At 51.2% G+C, this 19,912-nt stretch overlaps 1 protein-coding gene across 4 annotated transcripts; it reads right to left on the reverse strand.

Moving 5' to 3' along the window:
• Positions 1 to 1,817: 1,817 nt before the first annotated feature.
• On the reverse strand, positions 1,818 to 17,441 carry lclat1 (lysocardiolipin acyltransferase 1). 4 transcript variants are annotated; one of them, XM_033020744.1, is made up of 7 exons: positions 17,217 to 17,441; positions 10,794 to 10,959; positions 9,637 to 9,835; positions 4,899 to 5,045; positions 3,265 to 3,381; positions 2,103 to 2,921; positions 1,818 to 2,059 (listed from the first exon to the last, which is right to left on the reverse strand). In XM_033020744.1, the coding sequence occupies exons 2-6, from the start codon at positions 10,956 to 10,958 to the stop codon at positions 2,125 to 2,127; spliced, it is 1,425 nt and encodes a 474-aa protein (XP_032876635.1). In that variant the 5' UTR covers position 10,959; positions 17,217 to 17,441; the 3' UTR covers positions 1,818 to 2,059; positions 2,103 to 2,124. The 4 variants fall into 4 exon arrangements, with proteins under 4 accessions (XP_032876635.1, XP_032876636.1, XP_032876634.1 ...); XM_033020745.1 differs by having other exon boundaries at positions 1,818 to 2,047; positions 2,090 to 2,921; XM_033020743.1 differs by lacking the exon at positions 1,818 to 2,059 and having other exon boundaries at positions 2,067 to 2,921.
• Between the last annotated feature and the right edge of the window lie 2,471 nt (positions 17,442 to 19,912).

Below are 19,912 nucleotides of genomic sequence, written 5' to 3' on the forward strand. Positions count from 1 at the left end.
GCCAGGGTGGTGTACAAATAACTAGTTAGAGACCGATGTTCCAGTCCGCTGGTTTCATCGCCCAGACAGGGCGAAGAAACCAGTGGCTTCTGCTGAGGCCGTTCCAATCCCAACTCAAGTCTGGATCCAAGCCATCGCGTAATTTCTTAAACGCCAGAGGTGTGCAATGAGGCAAAGAGAAGCAGGACATTTGTGACACGTCCACACACGAGTCAGTACCAATGCCAGGATCACACGACGCCGGGGAGGCGGAGGGCAGCCCCTGGCATCTGAGCCTTTCCACAGCACCTCCTAGACGGATCGTGGAAAGCCTCGCGGTCTGGGAGAGGGAGTCTGCACCAACTCGCCGCCTATCCCGTCCCGTCCCTCTGTCAGGGCAGGCAGGATCCCAGGTCCCGGTCGGTGCGTGACCCTGTTGCAGTGAGACTGAACCGACAGGCCAGATGAAGTGAAGTTATTTATTGGTGTCAGTGCTTGTCATAAAAAGTATACAATCCGTGTATAAAGTGAAGCCAGCGGGCGGCTCTCACATCAGCAGAGCTCCAGAGAGACCGATCAAAAGCAAACGGAGATCCCCCTCCCCCCCCCATAACAAAAGTCAGGAAGCCAGCCATCCGCCCTGCCCACCCACGGCAGCAGCAGCTGGCAGAGGCACCCCCTCTCCACATAACCTGCTCACTCAGATTTATACAACCCAGTGTCTCAGACCCCCGTGAGTCCCAACCAGGCACCAGACCTGACCGACAGAGGAAAGGGCAGAGAGGGCACAAACACATTGGAGCACATGTGCAAACCTAGACATAGGACAAACCAGTGGGAACATATCTGTTTTACACAGTAGACCCACACACCCTGACCCCCACTGGGAGACGGGTCCCACACACACACTGACCCTCGCTGGGGACAGGCATAGAACTGTTATTCCACTGATGCTTGACAGAGATTTGCTGAATCCCAGCGCTAGAGCAGGTGAGGTGCCGAAGCAAAGGTGCTCTCTGGGTTTGCAGCTTCCACGGCGCTCTGCGCCCGAGCTTTTGCTTTGAGAGTCCTGGCTGGTGTAGTTGTCGTTGGATCAGGAGACTGGCCCAGCGACTGGCCATGTAGTGCAGCACCTCCCTCTCTCCGACACACCCCGAACAGTCCCAGCTCCAACGCCGGCAACCTTCAGCTCTCAGGCAGCAACTGTACAGCGGCAGGCGGCTGCCGACAGCTCCCCCCACTCTGCTTCTCTCTCCAGGGACGCCGCCTGACCGGACTTTTTTATTTCAGAATTTAGGTATCTGGAGCTTTTGATTTTCAAACGCGTGAAGGACGGAGCATGAATGTGGGGAAGCCCCGGGACTGGCTGGATGGATGGTGGCTCTGGGAATGGACGGATGGAGGGGGTGGGGGCAGGATTGGATGGGCTGGGTTGAGGATGGGGGGCAGGATTGGGTGGACGGATGAGAGTGGGGGCAGGATTGGATGGGCCAGTGTGGGTGGGTGAGGGGCAGGATTGGCTGAACCTGTGGCCGGAGTCCTGGCATTGGGCGGACGGATGGAGGGGGTGGGGGCAGGATTGGATGGGCCGGGTTGAGGGTGGGGGGCAGGATTGGGTGGACGGATGAGGGTGGGGGCAGGATTGGATGGGCCGGTTTGGGTGGGTGAGGGGCAGGATTGGCTGAACCTGTGGCCGGAGTCCTGGCATTGGGCGGACGGATGGAGGGCCGGTTTGAGGGGTGGGGGGCAGGATTGGATGGGCCGGTTTGAGGGGGTGAGGGGCAGGATTGGCTGAACCTGTGGCCGGAGTCCTGGCATTGGGCGGACGGATGGGGCAGGATTGGATGGGCCGGGTTGGGGGGGTGAGGGGCAGGAATGGCTGAACCTGTGGCCGGAGTCCTGGCATTGGGTGTACGGACTGATGGGGGGGGGGGGGGGGGGGGGGGGGGGGGAAGGTAGCCCAGTGGTTGGCGGGACCCGTGGCTGTAGCCCAGGGATTGGTCGCAGCGAGAATTGCTGGGATTGGCCGGGCGGTGGGAAGCCCCGGCATTGGGCGGGGCAGGCCGGCAGGTGGACGGGGCAGGCCGGCAGGTGGACGGGGCAGGCCGGTGGGTGGACGGGGCAGGCCGGTGGGTGGGTGGTCGGTCAGTGCTTCTTGGAGCGCCTCCTGTGCAGCGCCACTTCCATCATCTCGATGCCCCCGAACAGCCGCTCCTGCAGGATGAAGAGGATGGCCATGGTGGAGAAGTACCAGCGCGCCAGCGTGTAGGACCACAGCAGCACGACGCTGCCCACTACAAACGCTGTCCAGTACACCATGGAGAACAGCTTGATGAGGAAGACTCTGCCCCTAGACTTGCAGGGAGGCACCCTGCTGCTCGGTGGCGGCTGCTGCCTCTGTTCCCTGCGCAGGCCCCGGTTTACCACCTGCCACGCCTCGTCTCGGTTCTCACTCATTAGCCTCGTCCGCTCCCGACGCCGAAACCTACCCCAGTTTGGAGCCCACCTGCGCCGGTGGCTCTGGCCCTGATCCCGGCTTTGGTCTGGGACTGCCACTGGTCCCAGGTCCTGACCCACATTGTGATCCTCATTTTGATCCGGACCCTGGTCTTGTTCCTGATCTGGACTCTGATCCTGCTCCTGATTCGTGCTCCGTGTCGGACTCTGGTCCGGGGAATACTGCGGACTCGGTTCCTGGTCCAGGTCCCGGAAGGAGCGGTTTCCCTGGTAGAAGCGGTGCAGCCGCTTCTCCTTGTCCTGCCAGCACTGTTCGCACCACTCCTGCAGCCCCTCCAGGGTGACGGGGAGGCTGGCAGCCGCGTGCCGCCTGACGTGGAAGTGAATCTCCTTGGGAAAGTTGCCGCTGAAAAGGTCCATCTCAGATTGCGGGATGTTGTAGGGATAGGCCACTGTCACATCATGGATCGCATCCACGTTGGAGCCTGAGGCAGAGTAAGTAAGCAAAGGGTTACTGAGGGACCTGAAAGCTGTGCCCTCTAGTCTTTGACGTTTCCCACCCTGGGAAAAGGCTGACTGTCTACCCTATCCAGACCTCCCATAATTTTATATACTCATATCAGGTCTTCCCACAACCTCTGTTGCTCCAGAGAAAACAACCTCTTCTAACTATATCCTGGGGACAGTGGAGGGGTGGCGGGGAGTGAAGAGGCATGATGGGGGAAACCAGGGGTGTGGGGGAGAGATGGGGCCAGCTGGGGCAGGAAGGAGGAACAGCGGAGAAAGGGGTGACAGGTGGAGATGTGGGATTGCAGGAGGTCACTTCACCTTCGCGCAGCTGGTTGACGATGAAGGCGAAGCCGGTGGTGCGGGGATGGAGGACGTACTCGTACTTGGGGAGGCCTCGGGACTCAGCAAACCCATCACTCCGCGCCAGGGTGGAAGCTGCGGGGAGAAATCACAGCACCTTCAGCCCAGGGGGACCACCCCCACACACCCCCACCCCACCTACCCCACACACCCCCACCCCACCTACCCCCAACCCCACACACCCCCCCCTAACCCCACACCTCCACCCACCTCCCCTAACCCCACAGACCCACCCCCACTCCCCTAACCCCACACACCCCCAACCCCACCCTCCCTAACCCTCACACACACCCCCACCCCAACCCTCACCTAACACCCCCCACCCTCACCCCTACCCCACACACCCTCACCCAACCCCCCAATCTCACCCCCACCCCCTAACCCTCACACCCACCCCCCTAACCCTCACACCCTCACCCACATTCCCCTAACCCTCACACCCACCCCCAACCCCACACCCTCACCCACCCCCCTAACCCTCACCCACCCCCCTAACCCTCACACCCTCACCCACATTCCCCTAACTCTCACACCCACCCCCAACCCCACACACCCTAACCTCCTAATCCCACCCACCCTCATCCCCCTAACCCTTGCACCCAACCCCACCTACCCTCACCCCCACTCATCTACCCCCCTAACCCCACCCACATCCACCCTCAGCCCCACCCCTCTAATCTCACCCTCCATCATCCCCACACATGCACATAACACTCCCAGGAGAGGGATCTGGGGAGAGGGGAGGGTTATGTGCATTTTCTATTCTCCCGTTGCTCCCTGTAACCCCCACGCTGTGTATGGAATGATGAGTCCGTTTCCAGGTGATGTGGACAGTGAGGAGGGTTGTCAACATGACAGCAGGATCAATATCAGGTGGAGCATTCAGCAGAGTGCTGGCGGGTGGAATCTGATCCTGGCCAGTGCAAGGTGATTAATTCTGGAAGGACATACACTGTAAATGTGGGGCATGAAAGGATGTTGATGGACAGAGGGACCCTGGGGCCCAAGTCACAGCTCCCTGAAGCAGCAGCTCAGGGGAATAGGGTGGTGAAGGAGGGATACGACCTGCTTGCCTGTACAGGTTGGACACATAGAATATAAGAGCTGTGACATTACACTGCAATGTTATAAAGCACTGGTCAGGTAGCACGGAGTGCTGAGTGTATTTATTATCACACTACACGAGGGATGTGACCACGCTGGAGAGTATGGAGGAGACAGTAATGGGGAGAGATTGTAGGCATTGGACTTGTTTACCGTGGCAAACCTATATAAAGTTATATGGGACAGACAGTCTGATCTGTTGTTCTATGACTCCCAACCTCCTAATCATTCCAACTCTCCCCTTCTCTCACCCATCTCCGCCTTCCTCCCTCTCAGCCCCATCCCACACCCTCTCACCACCCGTACTTAACTCTTTCCCACAAATCCTCCCTACCATTCAACTTTTATCATAGCCCTCCTTTTTTCCCCTCCAATTTCCCCGCAGGCTGGTGGGAGGGAGCCCCCGTGCGGGGAGAGGGGTTAGGGGGGGTGGGGGGAGAGGGGAGGGAGCCCTGGGCAGGGGGGCCTCAGCCGGCCGTTACACTCACCTGTCAGGTCGGTGCCCTCGGGGAACATGAGCAGCTGCAGGGGCTGCCGGATGTCACAGAAGTAGTCCAGCATGACCTTCAGGTGTTCCTGGTCCCTCTCCCACTGCCGCTCGATGAAGATGAACGCTGCCATTTGCATTGCCCAGCCTGGGGGGAGACACAGAGTCCCAGTGAGCACAGTGATCCCAGTTGCTTGTACCCGACCCACGCCTCTTCTGACCACAGCCTGAATATCCCTTGTTATCCTGGGCTCCCATTATCTTGCTTGCCTTGGCCATCACGCTGACAGGAACGTGAATACTGTGACCTTTTGCCATCTCACCGTGCAAAGCCTTCCTTTGCCAGACAGCCTTTTGCCCACAAACAACTTAAACCATCCAACTTTTGCAAGCTTCTGTCTAACACCAGCAACATTCACCGTGCCCCAATCCAGAACTTTAACTCGTGGTGCAGTTCTATCCTATTGTATAACTATTTAAAAATTAACAGAACCACAGACACTGACCCCAAAGTGCTACCCTACTAACACCTCCATCATCCAGATCAAACTTTACACTCTCTCTTGTAGGAAACGCACAAAATCCTACACTTCTAAACCTTTAACACTCCCAGACCTGGTCCACATTAAGATAGTTAAACCCCCCTACAATGAAAACCCTATTATCTTTGCAACTCTCCACAATCTCACAGTATATTTGTTCCTCTAATTTGGGTGCCAAAAGTACAAAGCCAACAAGGTGATCATCCCCTTCTTATTTCTCAGCTCCTCACTGGAAAATCCCTCAGTAATTTAATCTCACACTACTGTCGTGACGTTCTCCTTCAACAAAAATGCAACTGCCCCTCCTCCCTTTCCTCCACATCTATGGCACCTGGGCCCTGGAACATAAGCTGCCAGTCCCTGTTGTTTGCTGCATATACCTGGCCTGTATTAGATGACCCAAATTACATTACCTCACCCTTATTGGGATTAAATTCCATCTGCCACCGCTCCGCCCCGCCCAACTTTCCATCTCTGTTCCTCAGGCAACCATCAATGCTATCTGCAACTCCACAGATTTTTGTGCCGTCAGCAAACTTACTTGTCAGACCATAGACGTTGTCATCCGATTTATTAAAAGCACCAGGCGTGCCAGGAACAATCACTGGGGCACACCACTGTTTGCGGGGTGGGAGATTGCAACCTTCACGTGGTCCGCCCTGTTTCGACAAATGCAATCAACCCGGTGTGCACAGTCAAATAAGATCAAATAGAACAAGTTGTCCTACAACTTTAGGCTGTGCACGCCATACGCAAGAAGAAGACCACTGTTTGCAAAGTCTAGTCAGAAAAACACCCCTCCTCCATCACCCTCTCCTATCACCTGGTGAATTTTGGATCCAGTTTGCCAAAACACCTTGGATCCCACATGTCCCAATTTTCTGCACCATTCCGCCTTGCGGGTCCTTGTCAGAAGCCTTGCTGAGGTCCAAGTGTTCTTTGTGACCTCCTAAAAAATCCCTCCAATTTCTGGAGCAGGATTTCCAATGCACTAACCCATGCTGACTTCCTCGAATCAGTTGCTGCCTTTCCAAGACCATTGATGGGCGAGATAGAACAGTGTAGAGGGAGTTTCACTGTGTCTAACGCTGGGAGTGTGTGATGGGACAATGTAAGGGAGCGCCACTCTATCTTACCCGTGCATTGGAGTGTGCAAGACGACAACAAAGACGGTTTGTTGTGCGTGACCCGTGCTGAAAGAGTGTAGAAGGACTTTCACTCTGTGTATAATACTGGGAGTGTGGGGATCATGACAGAAGACTCCTCGTGGCGATCCCTGGAAGTGACGACACGATGCACTCTGTGATGCGTCGGGCGACAATTCTGTTAACATGTTGTCTGACGACAGAAGCCAACAGCGAGCTACATCGTCTGACACACGAGCGAATGAACTGGGAGTGTGTGACAGGACAGTGCAGACTGTAGAAGGAACTTCACTCTGTGTATAATACTGGGAGTGTGTAACACGACAGTGTGGAACAACCTTCACTCTGTGTTGAACTCTGGAAATGTGCGATGGGACACTAGAGAGATCTCACTGTGTCTGAGCCTGGGAGTTGGTCACAGTATAATGTAGAGGAAGCGTCAATCTGGGTCCAACCCTGGGAGCGTGTGATGGCACAGTGTGGAGGGAGCTTCACTCTGTATGACCCCTGGAAACAAGTATACCTTTATAGACACTGTTGGGGGGTCGTGGGTACATGGTAAGGAAAGGTTTAGAGGGTTCTGGGCCACACGCAGGTACATGGGACTAGCTTAGATGGAGCACCTTGTTTGGCATGGATGAGTTGGGCCGAAGGGCCTATTTCTCTGTGACTATTATAATTCAGGGAAAACAGCAACAGCAGCACAAGACTGGGTCCCAGCACTGCAGGAAAGGTGTAGTCAGAGATTGGTATAGGGGACGCATTGGTTAGGTGGACAGACAGGAGATCCTGTGACTACAAACAGGACACCAGGATAGTGTGTTGCCTCCCTGGTGCCTGGGTCATGATGTCTTGGAACGCCTGCAGAACATTCTCAAGGGGGAGGGTTAACAGCCAGAAGACGTTGCGTACATTGGCACAAATGGCATGGATTGGAAAAGGGATGAGGTCCTGCAGAATAAATATAGGCAAAAGGTTAAAAAGCAAAACCTCAAGGGTAGTAATCATTGAATTACTCCCAGCCATGTGCTCGTGAAGGTAAGGCTAAGAGGACAGGACAGTTGAAGGCTGAGGACAGGACGGCTGAGGCGTAGTTACTGGGAGCAGAGGTTAAGATTTTTGGACAATGGGATCTCTTCTGGGGGCAGAGGTGCACCTGAACTGGAGGGCTAGGCTGCACCTGAACTGGAGGGGGACCAATAGCTTGGCAGACAGATTTGAGAGTGCTACTAAGGTGGTTTCAACTAGATTCGCAGGGAAACAGGATACAAAGCAGTAGTGAGGCAGGTGGGCTGGAAATTGACAGAAGAGTCAATGACAGCAAGTTGTGTGCATAGACAGGCAGGAGGCTGCCTGGACTCTGGCACCAGGGCAACGCTCAAGGGCACGAGCTGTAGGGAAAGGTTGGGCAGGCTAAGACATTATTCCTTGGAGCACAGAAGGCCAAGGAGCGATTTATATAGGTGTATAAAACCATGAGGGGAATGGGGTGAATGCAAATTGTCTTTTTGTTCCACACGATTGGGGAATGAAGAACTAGAGGCATAAATTTAAGATGAGAGGTAAAAGATTTAATTTTTCACACAGAGGGTTTGTGGGTCTATAGAACAAGCTGCCAGAGGAAGTGGTTGAGTAATTTACTGCATTTGATTTATTCTGCCGTGAAATTTCCATCAAATTTGCTCTTAAATAGGTGGGTTGCCACGTGGACCAGAGCTTTTAACTGTTGACTAGCTAATTTATTATGTTTATCGTGTTGTGGATCAGCTCAGTTACATGCCTGCCTACTTGACCTTCATGGTGAACACTAAACAAATCATTTCCTATTTCTACCTCCTCCTCGTCATACGTCATCTGTAAACTTTAGTGGAACAGGTGGTGAAATGTACAATTTGGGGCATTGATCGAGTACAAGAATTAGAAAGTCATGTTGCAGCTTTATAAAATGTTGGTTGTGCCGCCTCTGGAGGGTCGTGTGCAGTTCTGGCTGCCCATTACAGGAAGGGTGTGGAGGCTTTGGAGAGCGTTCAGGAGAGATTAACCAGAACGCTGCTTGGATCAGGTGGTATTAGCTGTTGGGAGGGGTGGAACAGATTTGGATTATATCCACTGGAGCATCAGAAACGGAGGGGAAACCTAACAGAGGTTTATAAAATTATGAGAGGCATTGAAAGACTGTCAGAACCATCCCAGGATGGAAAGGTTAAAAACTAAAGGGGACAGCTTTAAGGTGGGAAGGGGAAGGTTTATAGGAAATATGCAGGGTAAGTTTTCTCTTTACACAGAACGTAGTGGATTCATGGAGTGGTGGTAGAAGCAGACACAGTGGTGGTGTTTAAGAGGCTTTAGATAGGCTCATGGATATGGATCACCAGCAGGCAGAGGAGATTAGTTTAGCTTGGCATCACGGTCTGCAAGAACATTGTGCTCCTGTGCTGCACTGTTTTATGTTCTCCAAGGATGACTGAAAGCGTACAATTACCCAGCCCAGTATGGATCCAAGACTTGTGTTGTGCTTGCACCTTACTGCTGTCTGAGACGGTGCCCCTGACCCAAGACCTCTTGGCCAGGGGAAACATCCTCTCCGCACCAAAGACATTACCAGCCTCCACTCTTACAGCAACCCCTCCGCCTTGGAGACCGTATGGTGAATCTTCACTGCACTCACTCTGTGCCACTCCTTTTCCACCACGCACCTGTGCTTCAGTCCCACCGGACCCACTCCCGCAACCCTTTTACCGAAGCATCGATGACTGCATTGGTGCTGTCATGCAGAACTCCACAGTTTCATTACATTTGTGGCCAATTTCCACTATGCCTTCAAACAAAATTTCCATAACTCCACACTTGACCTTTTCCGACCAATCTACACTTGGCCAGTTACATTGTCACAGATGGAAACAGGACCTTTCTCCTCACCCTGTCTTGGCCTCACATTGACATCACTGTGCCAACTCTCTACCCGGCCTCCTTGAGCCAAGTACCCACCAGCCCTGCTCTATCCCATCCACTCCTTGCTCACACTCCCAACTCGACAATGCCGGGCACTAACCAAAGCCCGGGATGGATTTGAGTGACGACTTGAGGCAGATCTTTTCCATGCGGAGGTAGCTGTATCGGAGCAGGCAGTTCCACAGGTACATCCAGTCCAGACGAGTGCGGTGGTTCATGATGATCACGCTGCGTTCACCAGGGATGAAGCCGTCGCCCGTGAGCACCACTCGTACACCGAACACCATCTCCAGCAGGGCCTGTCAACAGAGCAGGGCTCAGCGGCAAACAGGCAGGTGCCAAGACCATTACATGCCAACCCCCCCTTTCATGCTATACCCCCCATTCATGCACCCCCAATCCCTCCCGCCCCCACATGTGCACCCACCCAAACATGTGCACCCACCCCCACCACATGTGCACCCATCCCCCATGCACACCCATCCCCCCACATGTGCCCCATCCCCCATGCACACCCATCCCCCATGCACACCCATCCCCCCACATGTGCCCCATCCCCCATGCACACCCATCCCCCATGCACACCCATCCCCCCACATGTGCCCCATCCCCCCACATGTGCACCCACCCCCACCACATGTGCACCCATCCCCCCACATGTGCCCCATCCCCCCACATGTGCAACCATCCCCACCACATGTGCACCCATCCCCCATGCACACCCATCCCCCCACATGTGCACCCATCCCTCCCTTGTGCACCCTCCCCCCCCCCCCCGTGCACCCACCCCCCCCCCCCCCCCACTCATGCACCCAACCCCCACCCATGTGCTGAGAGGGGAACAGACAGGGCAGGGGGGCTGGACGGATGGTGGGGTGGATACGGGTGGAGGAGGGGGGCGACTGGAAAGGGGGAGGCAGGTACGGGAGGGGGAGGGTGATCAGATGAGTGGGGAGAGGCCAGGCGGGGGAGGAGGTAAATGACTGACATGCAGCTAAGTGTAAGTGGGCGGGGTTGGTCAGGGATGGACAGCTGCCGGCAGGTCCCGGGTAAACTGCTGGAGGTTTACTGATGCAGGGGGGCTCCTCCCTTTCCCGGTACCTGCACCCTCCACAGGGACGGTGCTGGGGCTGGGGCTCGAGCAGGGGAACGACAACTCAATGGCCACAGAGAGGATGGTCTGGGGTTCAGCTTTCTCATCCAATACAAAGGCAGGAGCAGGCAAGAACCAGCGCGGACAGTCACTCACTCACTCACCACAGGGAAGGTGAACCACACGGCCACAACACGGTCGGTGACCCAGCGATACCACGGCAAGGACACCAGCATGAGGGGTAGTAGCGGGCCCAGCATGAAGACGCTGCCAAACAGGCTGCTGAGGAACAGCAGCAGCAGAATCACAGTCCCCTTCAGAGACATCATCCTGGGCAAGAACAAGACCACAGGTCAGCGTCACCCAAAATACAGGTACAGGACTAGTGGGGACGGGTCAGTCGCTGTACAACACTGGGATATGGTATTGATTTGTTTCAGCAACCCAACAAATTACAGTGTCCTCCATAATGTTTGGGACAAAGACCCATCATTTATTTATTTGCCTCTGTACTCCACAATTTGAGATTTGTAATAGAAAAAAAAAATCACATGTGGTTAAAGTGCACATTGTCAGATTTTATTAAAGGGTGTTTTTATACATTTTGGTTTCACCATGTAGATATTACAGCTGTGTTTATACATTGTCCCCCCATTTCAGGGCACCATAATGTTTGGGACACATGGCTTCACAGGTGTTTGTAATTGCTCAGGTGTGTTTAATTGCCTCCTTAATGCAGGTATAAGAGAGCTCTCGGCACCTAGTCTTTCCTCCAGTCTTTCCATCACCTTTGGAAACTTTTATTGCTGTTTATCAACATGAGGACCAAAGCTGTGCCAATGAAAGACAAATAAGCCATTATGAGACTGAGAAACAAGAACAAAACTGTTAGAGACATCAGCCAAACCATAGGCTTACCAAAATCAACTGTTTGGAACATCATTAAAAAAAAAGAGAGCACTGGTGAACTTATTAATCACAAAGGGACTGGCAGGTCAAGGAAGATCTCCACAGCTGATGACAGAAGAATTCTCTCTATAATAAAGAAAAATCCCCAAACACCTGTCCGACAGATCAGAAACACTCTTCAGGAGTCAGGTGTGGATTTGTCAATGACCACTGTCCGCTGAAGACTTCATGAACAGAAATACAGAGGCTACACTGCAAGGTGCAAGCCACTGGTTAGCCGCAAAAATAGGATCGCCAGGTTATAGTTTGTCAAGAAGTACTTAAAAGAGCAACCACAGTTCTGGAAAAAGGTCTTGTGGACAGATGAGACGAAGATTAACTTATATCAGAGTGATGGCAAGAGCAAAGTATGGAGGAGACAAGGAACTGCCCAAGATCCAAAGCATACCACCTCATCTGTGAAACACGGTGGTGGGGGTGTTATGGCCTGGGCATGTATGGCTGCTGAAGGTACTGGCTCACTTATCTTCATTGATGATACAACTGCTGATGGTAGTGGCATAATGAATTCTGAAGTGTATAGACACATCCTATCTGATCAAGTTCAAACAAATGCCTCAAAACTCATTGACCGGCAGTTCATTCTACAGCAAGACAATGATCCCAAATGTACTGTTAAAGCAACAAAGTTTTTTAAGCTAAAATATGGTCAATTCTTGAGTGGCCAAGTCAATCACCCGTTCTGAACCAATTGAGCATGCCTTTTATATGCTGAAGAGAAAACTGAAGGGGACTAGCCCCCAAAACAAGCATAAGCTAAAGATGGCTGCAATACAGGCCTAGCAGAGCATCACCAGAGAAGACACGCAGCAACTGGTGATGTCCATGAATCGCAGACTTCAAGCAGTCATTGCATGCAAAGGATATGCAACAAAATACTAAACATGACTACTTTCATTTACATGACATTGCTGTGTCCCAAACATTATGGTGCCCTGAAATGTGGGGGAGGGGGGGGGACTATGTATAAACACAGCTGTAATTTCTACATGGTGAAACCAAAATGTATAAAAATGGCCTTTATTAAAATCTGACAATGTGCACTTTAACCACATGTGATTTTTTCTATCACAAATCTCAAATTGTGGAGTACAGAGGCAAATAAATAAATGACGGGTCTTTGTCCCAAACATTATGGAGGGCACTGTAATTCCCATTAGTTCCCTGTGGAGCTCTGGTTGTACCTGCTTCCACTCCAGTCCCTGACAGGGGACCTCAGACCCAAACCACTTTCTGCATAACACATTTCCTCCAGGTTTTTACGGTACATTTGCAAAGCCCCATCACCCATGTTTCCTCGCCTCACCCTTTGTTTCTACTGCCCATCCCTCTCATTCCTCTGCTTGTTTACTGAACGCAATGTTCCATGTTTGCATTTAGCATGTGAACGTCTGTCAGTTCCCATCCCTGCTCCCTCCCCAAGTACCTGACGTGTGTAGCAGCGATGGGTGAACATCTCACCCTCTGCCTCTCCGGCCACCCCCACACTCAGCCACTCACTGCCCTGCCAGGCACGTCAAGTGGATGTTGTTGTGTTCTCAGTGTGAGTGCAGGTGCCACAGTGGGTGGGCAGCTGCCTCGCGGAGCACCGAGGGATCGCCACAGACTCCCAGGATTTCAACTGCAATTAAACAGCTCCCACACAGAGCATGAATGATAAACCAGGTACTATATCAGCCACTCCGTGAAAGGAAACCAGAGACACCAACAGAAAATGTTGGAAAAATGCAGCAGGTCACATAGCATCTGTTAATAAGTTCATAAGCAGAATTAGACCATTCGGCCCACCAAGTCTACTACACCATTCAGTCATGGCCAATCTATCTTTCCCTCTCAACCCCATTCTCCTGCCTTTGCCCAATACCTTCAAACTTCCGTACTAATCAAGAATCTCAACCTCCACCCTAAAAATATCCATTGACCTGGCCCTCCACACCTATCTGTGGCAATGAATTCCACAGATTCATCACCCTTTGGCCAAAGAGAGTGGAGAGAAACGATTCATGCTTCAGATCTCTGTCCTTTTGTCAGCACCCTTCGAGCCAGCACCGCCATTTAATATGATCATGGTTGATCATCCAAAATCAGTAGCCCGTTGTGGCTTTTTCCCATATCCCTTGATTCCTTTAGCCCTAAGAGCTAAATCTAACGCTCTTTTGAAAACATCCAACGAATTGCCTCCTCTGCCTTCTGGCAGAGAATTCCAGAGATTCGCAACTCTCCGGATGGTAAAAGTTTTTCCTCATCTCAATCCTAAATAGCCTACCACTTATTCTTAAACTGCGACCTCTGGTTCTGGACTCTACCAACATCAGGAACATTTTTCCTGCATCTACCCTGTCCAATCCTCTTAAGAATTTTATATGTTTCTTTAAGATCATCAGCCAAGGACCCAAGCAGTCTTTCCAGGTGAGGCAGAGGTTCACCTGCAACCTCATCTATTGCATCCGCTGCTCTAGTTGTCAACTGCTCTACATCGGTGAGACCAAGCGCAGGCTTTGCAATCGCTTCGCCCGACACCTTCGCACGGTTCGCATTAACCAACTTTATCCCCCGGTGGCTCAGCACTTCAACTCCCCCTCCCATTCCGAATCCGATCTTTCTGTCCTCCTCCATGGCCAGAGTGAGTCCCACCGCTAATTGGAGGAGCAGCACCTCATATTTCGCTTGGACAGTTTACATCCCAGCGGTATGAACATTGACTTCTCCAATTTCAGGTAGGCCTTGCTTTCTCCCTCCTTCCCCTCCCCTGCTCTCCCACAGCCTACTGTCTCCGCCTCTTCCTTTCTTCTTCCCGCCCCGCCCCCCCCACCCCCCCACCTCAGTCTGAAGAAGGGTCTCAACCCGAAACGATGCATGGCAGATGAAGTTTAATGCGGATAAATGTGAGGTTATCCCCTTTGGTAGCAAAAACAGGAAGGCAGATGGCGTCAAGTAGGGAAAAGGGGCAGTACAACGGGATCTGGGGGTCCTTGTACATCAGTCTACGAAAGTCTATGAAAGTAGCCATGCAGGTACAGCAGGCAGAGAAGAAAGCAAATGGCATGATGGCCTTTATAACAAGAGGAATCGAATATAGGAGCAAAGAGGTCCTTCTGCAGTTGTACAGAGCCCTAGTGAGACCACACCTGGAGTATTGTGTGCAATTTTGGTCCCCTAATTTGAGGAAGGACATTCTTGCTATTGAGGGAGTGCAGCGTAGGTTTACAAGGTTAATTCCCGGGATGGTAGGACTGTCATACGCTGAGAGAATGGAGCAGCTGGGCTTGTACACTCTGGAGTTTAGAAGGATGAGAGGGTATCTCATTGAAACATATAAGATTGTTAAGGGCTTGGACACACTAGAGGCAGGAAACATGTTCCCGATTTTGGGGGAGTCCAGAACCAGGGGCCACAGCTTAAGAATAAGGAGTAAGCTATTTAGAACGGAGACGAGGAAACACTTTTTCTCACAGAGAGTGGTGAGTCTGTGGAATTCTCTGCCTCAGAGGGCAGTGGAGGCAGGTTCTCTGGATGCTTTCAAGAGAGAGCTAGATAGGGCTCTTAAAAATAGTGGAGTCAGGGGATATGGGGAGAAGGCAGGAACGGGGTACTGATTGGGGATGATCAGCCATGATCACATTGAATGGCGGTGCTGGCTCGAAGGGCCAAATGGCCTACTCCTGCACCTATTGTCTATTGTTACCTCCCTTCGCTCCATAGGTGCTGCCTCACCCGCTGAGTTTCTCCAGCATTTTTGTCTACCTTCGATTTTAACGCTAATAGAACTGTGTCACTGGTCCCAAACGGCTCAACCACGGCTCAGTCACTTGCCCTTTCTAATTTCCTAAGAGTAAATCAGGTTTTGTCCTGCCCCGTGCAGAGGCCTCTACATATTGCCCGAGGAAACTTTCCTGAACATATTTGACAAATTTAAACTCGTCTATGCCTTTTGTACTATAACAGTCCCAGTCCTTATTGAGAAAGCTAATATCCCCTTATATGACAGTCTTATTAATCTTGCAGCTGCCTGCAATCTCCTGGCATTTATGCTCTTCTAATTCCCATTCCATAATTGGGGACCTGTTGTACACTGTTAACAAGCTAATTTCTCAGTTCAATCCATATACTTTGTATATATCGACCATAGCTCTGCCTTCAACATCATAATCCCCACAAAACTCATCAGTGATCACAATTGCAGAGTTGTGGATGTAGCCCAGTCCATCACACAAACCAGCAACCCCTCCCGTCAACTCCATCTACACTTCACATTGCCTTGGGAAAGCAGCCAACATAATCAAAAACATCCTGGTCATTCCCTCTTCTCCCTTCTTGTGTTGAACACACAATACAAAAACTTGAAAGCACGTGCCACTAGATTCAAGAACAGCTTCTACCCTGCTATTGAATTGCCTTCTCATATGGTACAGGCGTAGTTTCCAACCTATCTCATTGCTGTCCTTGCACTTTATTAAATGTACACTTTATCTGTAACTGTAACACCATAGGCTACACTCTTATATTTTTCTCCTTGCACTACTTGTTGTATTTGTTTAACCATATAACCATATAACAATCACAGCACGGAAACAGGCCATCTCGGCCCTTCTAGTCTGTGCCGAACACTTATTCTCCCCTAGTCCTATCTACCTGCACTCAGACCATAACCCTCCATTCCTTTCCCGTCCATATACCTATCCAATTTATTTTTAAATGATAAAATCGAACCTGCCTCCACCACTTCCACTGGAAGCTCATTCCACACAGCTACCACTCTCTGAGTAAAGAAGTTCCCCCTCATGTTACCCCTAAACTTCTGTCTCTTAGTTCTCAAATCATGTCCTCTTGTTTGAATCTTCCCTACTCTCAATGGAAAAAGCTTATCCATTGTTTATTGAATGTTAGTATTCAGGTCTAGTATGATTTGACTGGATAGCATGCAAAATATTTTTCACTATGTGGGTGCATGTGACAATAATAAACCAATACCAAAATAAGTTGTAGAAACAAAGAACTGCAGATGCTGGTTTATATCAAAGATAGACAAAAAGTGCTGGAGTGACTCAGCGGGTCAGGCAGCATCTCTAGAGATAAAGGATGGGTGAGGTTTGGGGTCGGGGACTGGGAGAAGTTACTCCTCCCGATCTGTCTGTACCTGCACTTTGCCTGTATTTGGCCCATATCCCTCCAAACCTTTTATGTCCAAGTAATGGTCCAAATATATTTTCAAAGTTGTACCTACTTCTATAGCTTCCTGCCATTAATGTATATTTTCCTGTTACATTTGACCTCACAAAGAGCAACACCTCATCTGCTAGTTACCTTCCCTTCACACTCCTTTTGTCATTCGCCACCATAACCCACCATCTTCCAGACATTACTCCTCCCTCAGCCTTTCCTGCACTTTCCCGATCCCTCCCACAACTTTATGTTTGCAATCTACTCCCCTCAATCTTTCCTCAATAACTTATTTCATTTCGCACTTTCCACAGTTCTGATCACACATCTGAGCTGAAGCAACATCACTCCTCACTTCACAGACACTGCCTGTCCTCAGTGTTTCAGCGTTATGTGTCAAAGAGTAAATTGGTCATGATGGGGGCCAAAGTTGGATTTCCAAGGGTGGATCATCTCACCTGACACTCTGGTTCTCGGGTCTTCTGTTTCCTTCAATCCAGCCGACAGCGGGAGCCGCTTGTGCTTCTCTCCAGCCCCAAGAACACTTCAGCCAGTTGTGATTCTGGGCTTCACTGGCTTTACCCCCTTCCCGCTCCAGATGCCCGTCCCTTTCGCCTCTGCTCAACCCAGATATGTCTCTCTATTCCTCTTCGTGTTGCCACTCCTCCCCCCCCCCCCCTCCCCCCCCCCCCGGTGCTACTCCCTCTCTCCCGCTTGGCTCCGATCCCTCCCTCCCTCCCTCTCCCCCCCTGCTCCGCTCCCTCTCCCCTCCCCCCTCACCCTCCCGCTCTCCCGCTCTGAGCCGGAGCTGCGCCGCCGGAAGCGACCGTGCGGAAACGCGCTGCCGGAACCGGAGGCCCGGGGGAAGGGAGAGCGCGGCGGACCTCGGGTAGCGCTCCCTCACAGCCAAAGATGCTGGAGCCAGTACAGCAACACTGCTATAGGATCCTATACTGGACCCAGTACAGCAACACTGCTATAGGATCTTATACTGGACCCAGTACAGCAACACTGCTATAGGATCCTATACTAGACCCAGTACAGCAACACTGCTATAGGATCCTATACTAGACCCAGTACAGCAACACTGCTATAGGATCTTATACTGGACCCAGTACAGCAACACTGCTATAGGATCCTATACTAGACCCAGTACAGCAACACTGCTATAGGATCCTATACTGGACCCAGTACAGCAACACTGCTATAGGATCCTATACTAGACCCAGTACAGCAACACTGCTATAGGATCTTATACTGGACCCAGTACAGCAACACTGCTATAGGATCCTATACTAGACCCAGTACAGCAACACTGCTATAGGATCTTATACTGGACCCAGTACAGCAACACTGCTATAGGATCCTATACTAGACCCAGTACAGCAACACCGCTATAGGAACTTATACTAGACCCAGTACAGCAACACCGCTATAGGATCTTATACTAGACCCAGTACAGCAACACTGCTATAGGATCTTATACTGGAGCCAATACAGCAACACTGCTATAGGATCTTATACTAGACCCAGTACAGCAACACAGCTATAGGATCCTATACTGGACCCACTGGAAAATAGGTGAAGGAGTAGGCCATTCGGTCCTTCAAGCCTGCACCGTCATTCAATATGATCATGGCTGATCATCCAACTCGGTATCCTGTACCTGCCTTCTCTCCATACCCCCTGATACCTTTAGCCACAAGGGCCACATCTAACTCCCTCTTAAATATAGCCAATGAACTGGCTTCAACTACCTTCTGTGGCAGAGAATTCCACAGATTCACCACTCTCTGTGTGAAAAATGTTTTTCTCATCTCGGTCCTAAAAGATTTCCCCATTATCCTTAAACTGTGACCCCTTGTTCTGGACTTCCCCAACATCGGGAACAATCTTCCTGCATCTAGCCTTCCAACCCCTTAAGAATTTTGTACGTTTCTATAAGATCCCCCCTCAATCTTCTAAATTCTAGCGTGTACAAGCCGTGTCGATCCAGTCTTTCTTCATATGAAAGTCCTGACATCCCAGGAATCAGTCTGGTGAACCTTCTCTGTACTCCCTCTATGGCAAGAATGTCTTTCCTCCGATTAGGAGACCAAAACTGTACGCAATACTCCAGGTGTGGTCTCACCAAGACCCTGTACAACTGCAGTAGAACCTCCCTGCTCCTATACTCAAATCCTTTTGCTATGAATGCTAACATACCATTCGCTTTCTTCACTGCCTGCTGCACCTGCATGCCTACTTTCAATGACTGGTGTACCATGACACCCAGGTCTCGTTGCAACTCCCCTTTTCTTAATCGGCCACCATTCACTTGAAGAAATCTTATTTTAGTTTAAGTTTAGTCTAAAAACACAGTCTCAGACCCTCCAACCCAGTGAGTCAAAGCAGAGCATCAATGAACCTTTCACATTAGTTCTGTGTTATCACACTTTCTCCTCCTCTCTCTACACATCGAGGGCAATTTACAGAGGCTAATTGACCTACAACCTGGGACGACAGATGGCACAATGGGCTAAGTGTTCGGCTGGCGACCGGAAGGTAGCCGGTTCGAATCCCGCTTGGAGTGCATACTGTCGTTGTGTCCTTGGGCAAGACACTTCACCCACCTTTGCCTGTGTGTGAATGTGTGTGAGTGATTGGTGGTGGTCGGAGGGGCCGTAGGCGCAGATTAGCAGCCACGCTTCCGTCAGTCTGCCCCAGGGCAGCTGTGGCTACAGAAGTAGCTCACCACCACCGAGTGTGACTGAGGAGTGTATGAATAATGCGATGTAAAGCGCCTTGAGTATTCTAGAAAGGCGCTATATAAATCCCATCCATTATTATTATTATTATAATAATGGGAGGAAACTGAAGCACCCAAAAGAAAACCATGCGGTCACAGGAAGAATAATGGGAGGAAACTGAAGCACCCAAAAGAAAACCATGCGGTCACAGGAAGAATGTACAAACTCCACGCAGACAGCACCCAAGGTCAGGATTGAACCCTGGTGTCTGGCGCAGTGAGGCAGCAGCTCTACAAGCTGCACTACAGTACCACCCTAACAAACAAGCAAGCATTGAGCCTCCACAGCTGTCTGGCCTGGAGAATTCATGATCCACAAATTCCACACAGCCCAGATAAGCTCACCCTATCCTGAAATACTATGTC

This window comes from Amblyraja radiata, chromosome 5 (assembly GCF_010909765.2).
Source record: "Amblyraja radiata isolate CabotCenter1 chromosome 5, sAmbRad1.1.pri, whole genome shotgun sequence".
In the NCBI taxonomy this organism is placed as follows: domain Eukaryota; kingdom Metazoa; phylum Chordata; class Chondrichthyes; order Rajiformes; family Rajidae; genus Amblyraja; species Amblyraja radiata.